A 14,610-nucleotide genomic window follows, 5' to 3' on the forward strand; every position below is an offset into this window, starting at 1 on the left:
ATATTAGAAATAATAATAATACAAAAACAAAAATGATATGGAAAAATAATTAATTAAAAAAGTAAAGTAAAATATAAAAATAAAACTATAGAAAAAAATAAAAAATAAAAAGAACAAAATATCTTACCTCGAACATGTTAATAGTGAAGTATACAATGTAAACTCTACTCGTAAATAGTGAAGTATACATTTGTACGGCCCTATTCATGACCTTCTGCTGACCATAGCCTCAATGTGTGGACGTACAGTGACCATTGTGCACTCCTAGGCCGCCGTGCGCTTACGTGAGCTGAGCTCCTGGGTTATCAGTAGGGCTAAAAATCGTTAAAAAAACTCATAATTAGGACCTCATAATCATATAGTTTTTGTAAAGACATTATCATTCAAAAAATACCATATTTAAAATTTTAATTTGAAAATTCGTCAGTAAGTAAATTAATTATAAAACCAAATAAATTTTCAACCGATCGACAATCGTCTTTGTATAGACAAAGTTTCTGATCATTTTCAGCCTTAGTCATCATGTCCACACTTGGTGGTTGACATAGTTCTCAAGTCGAACCGAGGCTTGCTTAGCCGACCATGTATACATGTGAACCGAGGCTTGTTTAGGCTACCTCCAGCAGATCATGTATATAGACGCCAAAACATTATTTTATATTATAGCATTGTTTATAAAATAAAGTTTAAAATAGAGAGTAATAGGAAGACTGTTGGATGTTTGACAGCACAGTAAACGGACCAATGTAAAGTTCAATGCCACTCCAGAGCAGGGTGGAGGGAAGCCTGGAACAAGTTTGAGTGACCACAACAAATGCCGCGATAGCTGTCCATAAGCTTTAGTAACGGAGTGTTTGAATGCACTAGATCTAATAGTTAGTGACTAATATTAGTTAGAGATATCCAAACATTCTAACTAATAGTTCAACTATTAGCTACTTTTAGTAAATTAGTTAATAGTTAGCTAGTTATTTGTTAGAGCATCTCCAAGATACTCTTTATTTTTTACTCTTTATTTGACTCTTTATTTATCTCTCCAAAAATATTAAACTATATATATATAACACCTCGTTCCAACAGACTCTTTAACATGCAAATTAGCTTGGCTTATTTGACTCTTTATTTATCTCTCCAAAAATATTAAATTATATATATATAACACCTCATTCCAACAGACTCTTTAACATGCAAATTAGCTTGGCTAGCAAGAGTTGCTAGCTAAATTTGGCTAGTAAAGGAGTTAATTTAAAGAGTCGGATAGCTTAGCAAGTTAAATGGCTAGTCTATTGAGAACTATTATGCTATTAAATAGCTAAAATTTAGCTTAATAAACTATTTAGCTAGTCTCTTGGAAATGCTCTTAGCTAGCTAATTCCACTAGTAATTTTTAGTCAACTAACTACTATGTCTAGTGCATTCAAACACCCAACACCCACTAAGTCTTAGGGCCAAAAAATGAGGGTTAACCACCATTCAAATGATAGAAGAAATTATAACGATAAAATAACTTGGTCGGGCGATTCAACTTCGCCTGGGATGCATGGGGTCAATGCAGTCACTTAGGATAATACATACATGAGAATAGAAAGTTGTACCCAAAACTGCTATATGCTACAAAACTCCCAGAGAACTGGGAACCAAAGAACTCATACGGCATGAATACAATAGGGATTCCAAAATGTACAACAAAGTGAAAACACATGACGTTCCCTGACAAAAGATTCATCAGGCTTTCTTGTCGGACCTATTAAGGTTTAGATTAAACCACTTCTTTTTGCCAGATTTGTCTCTGCCATCTACGCTACCATTCTCAGGGCTCTCAGGAATGCTCTGCTCGATGGTATACCTACTGCTACTACCGACACCAACAGGGTTTGCCAAAGTTCGTTCAGTTGTGAACGAGCAATGGATATTGTCCCTCTCTCTCAGCATATCATCAACCTGCAGATATTGTAACTCTTTAGTAACATGGTTAAACATTTGTTCAGGTCAAATCCAGAAAGCGCATAATTTGTCATTTGAATGGTCGCTGGATTTGAACACAGCATGGCACCAAGTCACTTGCAAGTATAGAGCAATAATGAGAACAAAAAAGGTACAAATGGAACATAAAAACTGTACCTAGAAAAGACGGAAGGGCTTATAATTTGGAATGGAGGGAGCATAATACAATGCGATGTATGGCGTTGCTAATTTGAATTTATAACTCAATATGTTATTGCATCCCGAAGTCATTGCGAATAAACACTGAAAATAGCACAGTACCTACCTACAATCTTTTGGTGATTAAAAATAGCTAGCACAGAAACTATTCTGTATCATTGGCCCCCGGAGAGAACAGTTTAAAGAGTGTTTAAGTAGCATAATACCTACAAGAATCATCTTTACACAAACTTCAACCAGTTAACACAAAGCGCTGAACACTACCCATAAAACAGTAACAGCAAGGACCAAGGACAGTGTGATATTATTTCCAGGTTTCCATGAACTAGTTTTTGTCTTAGGGCTAGTTTGGCGACCTCATTTTTCCAAGTGATTTTCAATTTCCTAAGGGAAATTAGTTCATTTTCCCTTGAGAAAATAGGAATCCCTTGGGAAAATAGAGTTGTCAAACTAGCATTTGAGGAGGTGAAACATTTGTCAGAAACAGTTGTAAAAGCACTTAGGGCCTGTTTGGTTCGTGGCTAATTGTGTCACACATTGCCTAAGGTTAGTCGTTCGAATTGAAGAACTAACCTTAGACAGAAAAGTTAGGCAAAGTGTGGCAAGTTAGGCAGCAAACCTAACATGCCTTTAAATTATGCCTATTGGTACTACTCTTGTTAAAGCGGCCTATCTATGTTTTAGTGTGACTTACCTAGTTTAGTGTTTGGACCCACAAACAACTACATCAATGACATAGGCACTAACTATAGTACTATATGTACCATTATGTAACTAAATATCTAATGTAGTATGGGCATCTGACACTAGGGTGACCCTCAATTAGACTGAACATTTTGAGGGCAGCAGGTAGGACGCCTCTTGCAATCATATATCGACAGAGGGGTGAGGGGCATATATGCATACCGCTTCTCTCTCTTGTGTATATCTGTTGGTGACTTCTTGAAATCGTGCCAAAGCCTGAAAGCCATATCACTAAGTCAAAGCTTTCTTCAAATGCAGAAGCACCCTTAAACACATATGATTAATCAGTAACCACAAAACGAAAATTTAGTGACTGACTTTTCTGTACTCAGTTTCAAATTGACGCAGATCATTTCGCTTAGCTAGAATTTTAGATTCTATCTCTTTCAGCCTCTCTGTTGTGTCTTCATAACTCTTTGCGCACATCGCTTCAATCATATAGCTAGCTGGCTTGAAAAAATTGTCACCTGCACAGATCGGTTAAAATGGCTCAGGACGAAGAAGTGCCTTCAATGCAAATAGAGACGAGCAGACGGCAAGAATGCACACCATATACAGCAAATATATGGGTTCCAGATTTGAGAGCTGAAACTTCGCAGGGTTGGAGACCTTCCAACCTTTTAAAGAAGGCAGCTTCAGGATCTTTGGCCATTGCCAACTGTAATTGTAAGAGAGAATAAAAATCAGTTATAAAACACAGAATAACTAACAGCACACAGAATTACATACCGCATTCGCTGTTGAGTCCATACGATACACCTGGAAATGCAAGAAATACATGCCTGCTGATGTTACCTTGCCAGTCTTTTGACTATCTTCCTGAAGGTCAAAGGGAAAGTTGAAGATGATACTAAACAATAACTCTGAACGAAAGTCTTCTCTAAATTATTATCCAAAATGTACTATGAGCATAGACAAAACAGACTGGAGACTAATTGATCAAATACCAGTTATACAATTATCCAATTGTACTATATAACAAACCATGATCTTAGAAATATCAACGCAAAATTAGTAGCAGCACTAGGAAACAAATTTCCTTACTGCTGCATAGTGTTATATTCTCAGTTCCCATAGGACAATGTGCAATATACATTGAACCACAGAAGTTCAAGAGCATCTTTCATCTACCTCACCAAACAATTTATTTCATCACATTTTCACAACACCCAGAAGACAAAAAATGGAAACGAAATGGAGAAAAAGATAGATAATATATCCCAAAGCCCTAAAACAAAAGTGAAACAAGTAATCCATGTCCCATATATGAACAATGAGGACATATAAGCCAAGTAAAATAAGTGTCCGCTATACAATAAATCAGTGTCGTCCATTTGATAAAATGTTGTTTTTGTTCTTAAGTTAAATTCCCTATGCCAATTGGATCAAGGATCACATCTGCCTTGATATGCAAAACAGGAATCGCAACACTAAACCTGAAATGTGTTTCATTGCCCGGTAGTAGTTTAATGACAATTTTTTTGAAAGCACAGGAGAGCTGTGTTTCATTGCATTAGAGAGAAAAAAGGTCCCCATACAATCTCCCCCTCTCATACCAGGACCAAGTATGAGAAGCGGGAAACACACTTCAAAGGAAACTCTAGCTTAGCTAGCTTGAAAATGGCAGGTTGTGTAGCACTTCCTTGAACGCATCAAAATGTATCAAAACTAAATTGATATAATGATAATGATGATAGCGGCTGCACAATCTCTTAAAAGCTATATTCAAAATTTATTTCTCTACAGTTAATTCTAGAGTTGTCAATCTCTTTGTTATTAGAACATACATTGAGAAAAGTCACAGATCCACAAAATGGTGATTGAATGATATAACCTAAGATGAATGTCATCCGCCCATCCTATTGAAAAAATAATACTCCCTCCATTCATAAATATATGACACCGTTGACTTTTTTCCAAAACTTTGACCACTCGTTAACCCTAAACCCTTCAAAATATTTATTTAAAATATAAAACTTCAAGTCACGCTCAAAGAATCTTAAGTGATAAAATAAATCACAACAGAATAAATGATACGATTTTTTTTAACAAGACAAGTGGGTCAAAATTTTGGAAAATAGTCAATGGTGTTATATATTTGTGAATGGAGGTAGTACCAGTCTAACAAGGCATATCAAAAATACAGTATCACAATTAGAAATTACCTGCAAAGCAAGTCCATAACCTCCATTAACTTCTTGCTCGAAGTAAAGAAGCTGTGCATTAAACAAATGAAACAAATAAGGAAATGAATAAGGCACAAAAGAAAACAGTACGGCTCTAGTTCCAGGGGAAATGAATTTTATGATGAAAAATCAACCTCATACCTTAAATTTACTTTGAGCAGGTGAAGTCACTCTGACAACCATTCCAGAATGAGCTTGCTCTTCACTTATTGTTACGCCAAAAAAATGAGCGCATTGCTTATCAACCTATAAATAAAAAAGGTATAATATAACCACCACATTGTAGTTGTTTCTCACAAGAATAGGTAGAGTATCAGAACCTTTCCCGTAGCTGATGTTCCAACAGGGAGTGGTCTCACTGTAACTGTGCCATTCATGGCCTCTTCCAGCACAGTAGGAGATATTGTGGTCTTGATAGGAACACCAAGCTTGCTATAAGTGGTTAAAATTATTAAAGAAGTGAAATTGGAGACCTTTTTACTTCTAGAAATAATAATTCTAACCAGTTCCACAATTACCTAAAAAGTGCTGCAAACATTGTGTTCACAGTTCCAAGATTGGACAAATCAATTTCCATATCCATTCCTTCATTTTCTAACTCCTGACACAAGAAAATGCAACAAGGGTCTTTCAAAACTTAATCTCGATTTCAACAAGAAATTTATTTCAATGCTAAATAATGGAAAAGCAATCACATTCACGTGTGAAATAACATGTCATCAAAATAACAAGCACCAATTTTCATGTCTAATATGCATCAGGATGCCATAACCTAATCCAATTTATTATGCTTCCCTGAATTGCAAAAGACTGAGTACAATCATTAATCATTACTAAACATAATTTATTCAGAAATGAGATTTGGCCACCTAAATGATAACAAGTAGCCTCAGTACCAATTTGTTATTGCTGTGCTATACAAGGTTGCCAACGAGACTCTGGCATGGCAAGATGCTTGTCAATCAATGACTAGACAACTAAATAAGAATAAATATCGGAGTCTTATTTAAGACAATGCATGTGAAATTCAAGGTGCAAGGGTATTCACATCATCGATGGGTGCAAAGGTAAGAAAGCTAGTCGAACCAACTAGGATCCATTTAGATAGTTGGAACGTAGGGTCCGTAAGGGGTAAGTTACAGGAGTTAGTTGAGACAACAACTAGAAGGCATGCAAATATCTTAAAGACTCAATGGAAAGGTCAGAACGTGAAGGAGGTGGACAGTACCAGCTTCAAGCTTTGGTACACATGGACAACTGCAACCAGAAATGGAGGAGTTTTGATTGATAAGAATCTCAAGAACGGTTTGGTGGATGTGAGAAGGCAGAGATAGGATTATCTTAGTCAAGCTTGTCGAGAGCGATTTGGTCTTAAGACTTTGTTCTAGCTTTTGTCCTGATCATAGCCAACAATTTCTTTACAAGAGATAATTCCACTTAGTGACCTATAGTAGTGGCCTTGACTCTGTCCTCACAAGAAGTGAGGATAAACGAGTATGTTTGAATTGCAAGGTGATACCTAGGGAATATGTTGTCTCTCAACATAAACTTATGGTGGTGGCCTTTCATTTCCAGATGTGTGCCCATAAGAATAAAAAAGCCAAGATGCGAGAACGGAGTGGTGGAAACTGAAAGAAGAGACGTCAGAAGTCTTCAAGGAAAGGGCGATCAAAGAGGACACATGGAAGGTAGAAAATGACACAAACAACATGTGGGGGAAGATGGCAACCTGCACTTGGAAGGTCACCTCAAAGGTGTATGGCGCAAATAGAGTGGAGGTGAAGCTAAAGATAGTGGTGGAACGAGGAGTCCAAAGGGCTATTAAGGAGAAAAAAATAATGTTATAGATGTTTGTACCATGACAAGAGTGTGGACAACATAGAGAAGTACAAGGTAGCAAAAAAGACCATAAAGTGAGATGTATGTGTGGCAAACGGTAGGGCATACGAGGATCTTTACCAGCGTTTGAGTACGAACAAAGAAGAGGAGGACATGTATAGGATGACTAGGGTCGGTGGAAGACAAGCGACTTCAACCAAGTTAAGTGCATTAAGGATGAAACGGAGCACCTCTTGGTGAAGGGCGATGAGATTAGACATAGATGAAGAAAGTATTTTGACAAATTGTTCAATAAAGAGGATGGCAGGACAACCTTTTAGTTGGATGACTCTTAATGACACCAATAGACGCTTTGTGCGTAGGTGTCATGGGGCGGCAGCCCAGAGCATGGAGGCCATAGGGATAAGATTTAGTTACTTACTTAGGATTAGATAAGATAAGATTTAGTTACTTGGGATTAGATTAGATAAGATTGAGTTAGTTACTTGGGATTAGATTAGATAAGATTAAGTTAGTTACTTGGTGGCTATTTGATGGGTTGTACCTCCTTAAGGAGGGATCAATAAATCAATCAATGAGGAAGAATTAGTCCCAGATCTCTCCAATAGTCTAGTCTCCCCCAAGCTATTTGATGAAAATCGAACATGGGTATTTGATGAAAATCGAACATGGGTAAATAGGAAATGGAGTTGTGGCGGGAGACTCTAGAGTCCAAAGGTTTTAAATTCAGTAGAACTAAACCAAATATATGAGATGTGACTTCGTCAGTACTACACATGAGGAAGGAGATGTTAATTTGGAAGGTCAAGTAGTACCCAGGAAGGACACCATTCATGAGTTAGGAGCAATGCTAGAGAGAGAGATTGATCAAGATGTTAACCATAGAATCGAAGCAGGGTGGATGAAGTGGCGTCAAGCAGCTGGCTTTCTATGTGATAAGGATGTACTATAGAAGCTAAAAGGCAAGTTTTATAGGACAATTATTGGACTTGTTATATTGTATGGTGTAGAATGTTGGCCTACAAAAAGACATGTTCAACAAATAAGTGTTGCGGAAATGCGTAGGTTGTGTCGGATTTGTGGCCATACAAGGGATCGAATCCAGAATGATGATATACGTGATAGGCTAGAGGATAGGCTAGGGATAGCACCAATTGAAGAAAAGCTTGTCCAACATCAATTCAGATGGTTTGGACATGTCCAACCGAAACCTCCAGAGACACCAATGCGTAGTGGGATCATAAGGTAATGGGAAGAGAGGTAGCGGAACGCCAAAGTGTACTTGGAAAAAGGCAATAAAAGAAGGCTTGAAAGGATAGAATATACCCAAATATTTAGCCTTGAATTTGTGGCCATACAAGAAAGGATCGAGTCCGGAATAATGATATATGTGATAGGCTAGAGGATAGGCTAAGGATAGCACCAATTGAAGAAAAGCTTGTCCAACATCAATTCAGATGGTTTGGACATGTACAACAAAAACCTCCAGAGACACCAATGCGTAGTGGGATCATAAGGTAATGCGAAGAGAGGTAGCGGAACACCGAAGTGTACATGGAAAGAGGCAGTAAAAGAAGGCTTGACGGTATAGAATATACCCAAACATTTAGCCTTGAATAGGAGTGCATGGAGAACAACTATCCACGTGCCTAAACCTTAACTTATGGCTTATGTTCGGTTTCAACTCTAGCCTACCCCAACTTGCTTGGACTAAAAGGCATTGTTGTTGTTGCATGTGAAATTCAAGCCCATGGTACAACCACTACCTATTTGCCCTCCTCACTCCACACACCATTGATCTTCAGTCTGCATGTCATATTTCTTAGCCCTTCACCTTGTCCCATCCCCATCTCCTTTTCATCTAACAAATGGCACACGGTGGGCACCCCTGGTGCCTCTTTTGTTGCTCGATTTACCCCACTTATCTTCACCTTGGTGAGATATACAAGAGTAGCAACAGAGCTTTCTTTACCAGATTTACCCACAAACAGATACACATATGACAATTGGTGACTGATGTCAACTAGGCTTTATTTCTGACTTGCACTATTCCTAAGCCTCAAGTGAATGTGGAATTTTATAATCCAATGAAAGGTGGACTTATTAGAGCCAAAGTTCAATTGCCATAAACTGGTGCTAACATTTCCCATTACCGATATAGTAAAAACACCTACATGGAAAACATCTCTATCTCCCTATGGCCTGTTGTTGGGACCATGCTTCGTCGCCGAAGGTCCTGCAGGAAGAAACAGCTTCGGCTGAAGCTGTCTGTACGTGATGCCGAAGGGTGCCGTTCATGAGGCTTCGGAATTACAAACCGACTTAAAGATAGAATGACTTTTTAGTCCATAAGAGTTTGAGTCGTTGTTGTAAACTTTTATGAGGGGTATGATTGTAATTGCTCACAGGTTGTGTCCTGTGTCTATAAATAGTGAACAGTATTCCTTTACTGTTCAGGCATTCTTGTAATTGCAATCGCACCACTCGGAAATTGTCCTTTGTCAAGGCAGAGGTATAAATGTATCTAATTATTATGTTTGAATACATCAAATTTATGTAATAGGTAAATAGTGTTGTTTACTCATAATTTACTTGTCTTTAATGCTTTACATCTCGCATTATTTTATATAATCTCTGAGAGTTCAGTTACGAAGATACAACCTTCGTAATTGTGTCATTTTAACCTTCGTCCGAAGTTCATTAAATCCTTGAGGAAATAATGCTTCAGCGGACGAAGGACATTAACATTTAACATTTTATGTTGCCTTGTTCTTAATTCATAGCATTTGAGAACAAGTCCCCAACACATGTGTTAACATTTCGTCATATGAAGAGACAACAAAAGTAAATAATTAACACAAGGAATCATTGGTGGACCTAAGAAATTCATAATTTGAAACAAAATAGATCTTTCTCCTAAGAAAACATGCTTGAAGAGTTCGGATACCCAAGGATGCTGGGGTCTATCTAAAAACAATGCTGACTAAGTAAAGCTCAACCATTTTGACACATCTGGGGTTAAAACAGACAAAACAGGGGGTATAGCATCCAGCAACTTTGATCAGACAGATATAAAAATGTGAGAATACAAAAGCTTTATACGGAAAACAAATAGACAGATAATAAAATAAGTGCAGCATTGTATGGTACTATGGTAGATTCAACAAAGATAGAACAGCACCTCAAAACCAGCAGTATCATACTGCCTTCTTTTCTCAGGATCTGACAAGATGCTATAAGAATATGCAACTTCTTTGAAGAGTTCCGATGCTTCTGGGTTGCTAGCATTCTTGTCAGGGTGGTACCTGTCAACAAAGATAAGAATTGTGATGTACAGAAAAGGGTAGGGTTCCAACAATGTTACATGGTGAAGGCATATCAAGGACTATGCAAGTAGCAGAAATAATTCCCCAATAAGCTGGATGCAATGGAGTGACAGTATCTGATGTTTTAAGACCATGGAATTACCTCATTACTGAATGAATAATCATATCACCACAAAAGGACAGTAACAAAAAATCTTGCCAGCAATTGCAAAACATATATGAGAGGGCAATGTTCTACAAACAGGTCTGCTCACACATGTACTTCATAACAGATTATGGGCCTGTTTGGATGGGCTTATATTAGCCGCTAGAATAAGCTAGATATTTGTGTTCACAGGACACCAAGCATTCAAAAGGTTTAAGTAGTTAGATATTTGTGTTCACTCCATCCCATTGGTGTTTCACCACAAGAACAAAGTGGTTAGATACTTGTGTTCCATCCAGTTAGTGGTTAGATACTCTCCTCTCATGTGAAGGGGCGCAAAGTGCACACAGTGGTGTGGGAGCGACTGTGACGCAGAAGAAATGTGCTTGATGATTTAGTCAATTTGGTTGACTGGCTTTGATTCTAAATTGATTTCTACTATGTTGATCTGAACATATTAGTCCATTTACTGCTGCAACAACAGCATCAACAAAAGCCTTTTAGTCCTAACTCCCAAGCAAGTTGGGTAGGGTAGAGTTGAAACTTGAAACCCAACAGAAGCCGCACGTGGCCATTTACTGCTGCTACCTATAATTTTTTCTTGATGCTTTGTAGTTTATGGAATGATTGCTACTGTATGGAATGTAAATGAATATACATATATAGATCCAAAATTTAACAAAAAAACATCAGTTACAACAGCCATTACCATACACTCTCAGCATGGTCTGAACAGCAAGTAAATAGCTATTACTAAGGTTTATTAGGAGCTTGGATAGACGAGATAGTCACATTGATTCCTGTTGCACTGTGTGGGGCAGCAACACTTCTTGCAATTCTTCTCATATTGTATATTCTAGAATGACTAGCAACTAAACTAGTACATGCTTTTTTTTGAGGAATAATATTATTCCGTTAATTATTGCTCAGGCAAACACGGTTGGATCGAAAGCAATGGCAGTTTTCAACTTGAATAAACAAAAAATTAAACAAATATCTTTTGCCAATATAGGAACTGATATCCATCTGGAGCCTGAAAAATGTTCTCTGCATTCGCTTGAAAAAATTATCACTGATAGGTTTTTTGCTGCTTTCTCATCAAGAAGCAGATGTGGGAACTAAATTCGTCATTGAGTGCACCTCGCATGAGTATTCGTCAGTTCAACTTTGCTGAGAGCTGGACAATGTGTTATTAATAATAAGACACTGATCATGAGTATTCGCCATTTCATCATTGCTAAGATCTGGGCAAAGTATTAGAAATAATTAAGCACTGAAAAATTGCAGCACATTAGCTAGCATATTGACTCACCTAGTTGGCCGTTACCAAATTCATAAACTACCAAATCAGGAACATTTTATTTGAAATAATCGCTTCACAGAAAACCCGCTTCTCGCTAACGTATAGTTTGGCAGAGCTCCTCCTCGGTTTAGCCTGGCAGCTGCTCTATGAGCTATGCCAAACAGGCCTATGTTAAACTAACGGAGTAGCGTCTGGGTTTTCCTCTCTTACGCTACCCAAATCAAAACACTCTTCCACCACACAAATCAAAGCAGCATAGCAAACGAAAAGGGTCATTGAAACCGTACTTGAGTGCGAGCTTCCGGTAGGCGGACTTGATCTCCTGGTCGGAGGAATCTCTGGGAACGCTGAGCACCTCGTAGGGATCCCGACGCACCACCGGGGCAGACGGCCCCTCCATCTTCCCCGACGACGACATCCCGGGACAAAACCCTAACAGATGTAATAACAAATAAAAGGTTCAAAAAATAATGCATCCGATCCCAACGGCCGGTAGTTGGACCATGTAACGGCGCCCGACGGTTAGACCAGCAGGTCGTCTGCCGGCGGATCTACCTTCTCAAGGCGCCTGGCGGCTCCAATTCTTTACGGAGACCGACGGCTCTAACTCTTTCCGGAGACCGACGGCTCGCAGCAGGGATGCGAAAGGGAGGCCGGGAGCTTGGGCACCGTCGTCGCAAGATCCGGATGAGGCGCGCTCGGCTGGGAGGACCAAGCCCCAGCAGAGGCGGCACCAGTTCGTCTGTGTCACGCCTGGCAAGGAGAGGCGCCTGCGCCTGGGAAAGGGAACGAGTGGCAGGTCTCTATAATTTTCGCCAAGTTGGGTCGGGACTCGGGATGAGAAATTTTTGCTCACCTCGGCGCGGCGCGAGCAGATCTCGCCGCGTAGATGGGCGGGCGAGACGGAGACGGCAACGGCCAACGAGGTTGGAGGAGCTAGCGGCGACCGACAAGGAGTGTTTGGTTTAGAAAGCGTTTGGTTTTAGACACTAATTTCAAATTTCTGTATTAAATACATAAACTAACACTCTATTTTAGTTTATCATACCAAACATATCATGGAAATATCTCCAGCAGCTACTCATACATATATCTATATTCGAACTATACTCTATAAACAATACAATATAAAGCGCAAAACATGGTTTTGGCTGACCATATAAGTACAATGTACAATAGTTCACTTATATGGTCACTTAAACATTGTTTTTGCACTGTGCATTGTATTGTTTGTGGAGTATTGTTTGAAAAAAAATTGTAAATCTACTCGAGCAAATATTAGAAAAATGATTTTTCTCGCTCCAACAGCTTCCTTATACTCTATCGAAAGAATTAGGGCATGTTTGGTTCGTTGTCTAACTTGCCAAATTTTGCATAACTTTTCTGCTTAGGCTAGGGGCTGTTTGGTTTGCTGTCTAACTTGACATAGTTTGCCACGCTTAAGGTTAGGCAAGTTTGACCAAGTTAGGCATGTGTTTGGTTTGAAGCCACAGTTGTGACAAGATTTTTCTCCTGCAGTGTAGGTCTCACTAGTCAATGACTAGTAAAATGTGGCAAGATTTCCTTAGGCAAGACAAATATGAGGCAGAATTTGAGCGTCTAACCTTAAGCACCTTAGACAAGTGTGGCATAAAATTGTGTGGCAATTTTTGGCACCACATGTATAGAACCAAACAGCCTCTAGTTCTTCAACTCAGACAATTAACCTCAAACAAAGTTTGGTATAGTTAGCCACGAACCAAACAGACCCTTAGCATCCCGCATCTATCTCCTCACCTCCCTCATATTTATGTGTAAGCTATTTCTCCACAATCGGCCTCGCTCGTATGCGAGTAGGCTCCCGCGATTTTTTTTCTGTCGCACGCGCACTTGTTGGGTGGGGCTTCGACGCATACACGACATAGCAGCCTCCTCCTCATGCTATCTTCAACCATTCTCCCTCCTAAATTATCATATTCGTACTTTATATTTATATTTAAATACCTCATTTTCAATAATTATTCCTTATATTTCTCTTTCTCTCCAACTATTCCCTCTATTTAGCTCTCCTTTACTTTTTAAATGAGCTATTTGCCTTTTATATATTAGTTTTTGGAGTTTTAAAAAATATTGTCATATTAATAGTACTGTAATACACATTATTATTTTGTAATTATACTAAAAATAGATTGATTTTGTAATTAAAGCGTTGATTAACAAAATGGATGGAGACTAGAACTCCCCCTACACAGGGTGGAATACTTCTCTCTCCCCGTAGAGGGTGCAGGAGGGGGCACCGTTAGACCCCTTCTCCCCTCATTTACACCTCGTAAGGAACAACCCGAGAGAGGGGGCTAGCCGACGTGAGCTGTTGGAGCTAGTCTCAGTGACGTGACGTAAGGAGCTCCTCGGTGATCATAAGTCTTGACGTCGAGAAGAGAGAGGTAACGAAGGCTAGTGGGATTTTATAGTTTTTAGTTTTTAAGGACTGTTGGAGTATATATATGATGCTTTGCTTCTAAAAATGTTTAGTCTGCCACCAATAACCATTTTTAGAGAAAATTTTTAACATATTTTTGGAGTTGTGAGAGCACCTAGAGGGGGTGAATAGGTGATCCTGTAAAAACTTAACACTTAAGGCCACAAAACTTGATTAAGAGTTAGCACAATGAAATCAAGTGGTTATAGGAGATCTCTTGTGAAATACAATAGACACAGTGAGAACAAGCACAAGAGACACGAGGATTTATCCCGTGGTTCGGCCAAGTACAAAACTTGCCTACTCCACGTTGTGGCGTCCCAACGGACGAGGGTTGCACTCAACCCCTCTCAAGTGATCCAATGATCGACTTAAATACCACGGTGTTCTTCTTTCTTTACTCTTTCCCGCTTGTGAGGAATCTCCACAACTTGGAGTCTCTCACC

The 14,610-nt window shown here is 39.0% G+C and overlaps 1 protein-coding gene across 1 annotated transcript; it reads right to left on the reverse strand.

Annotated features, from left to right (window-relative positions):
- Nucleotides 1–1,558: 1,558 nt before the first annotated feature.
- On the reverse strand, nt 1,559–12,690 carry LOC100282943 (Chaperone protein dnaJ 15). The gene is given in 13 exon segments (NM_001155848.2): nt 1,559–1,941; nt 3,070–3,123; nt 3,226–3,374; nt 3,457–3,565; nt 3,637–3,726; nt 5,073–5,123; nt 5,235–5,339; nt 5,414–5,525; nt 5,612–5,694; nt 10,114–10,237; nt 11,994–12,138; nt 12,262–12,482; nt 12,563–12,690. Coding segments are annotated over 11 exon segments (1,224 nt in total). The 5' UTR covers nt 12,125–12,138; nt 12,262–12,482; nt 12,563–12,690; the 3' UTR covers nt 1,559–1,725.
- Nucleotides 12,691–14,610: the final 1,920 nt, after the last annotated feature.

The sequence above is a fragment of the Zea mays genome, chromosome 3 (assembly GCF_902167145.1).
Source record: "Zea mays cultivar B73 chromosome 3, Zm-B73-REFERENCE-NAM-5.0, whole genome shotgun sequence".
NCBI lineage: Eukaryota > Viridiplantae > Streptophyta > Magnoliopsida > Poales > Poaceae > Zea > Zea mays.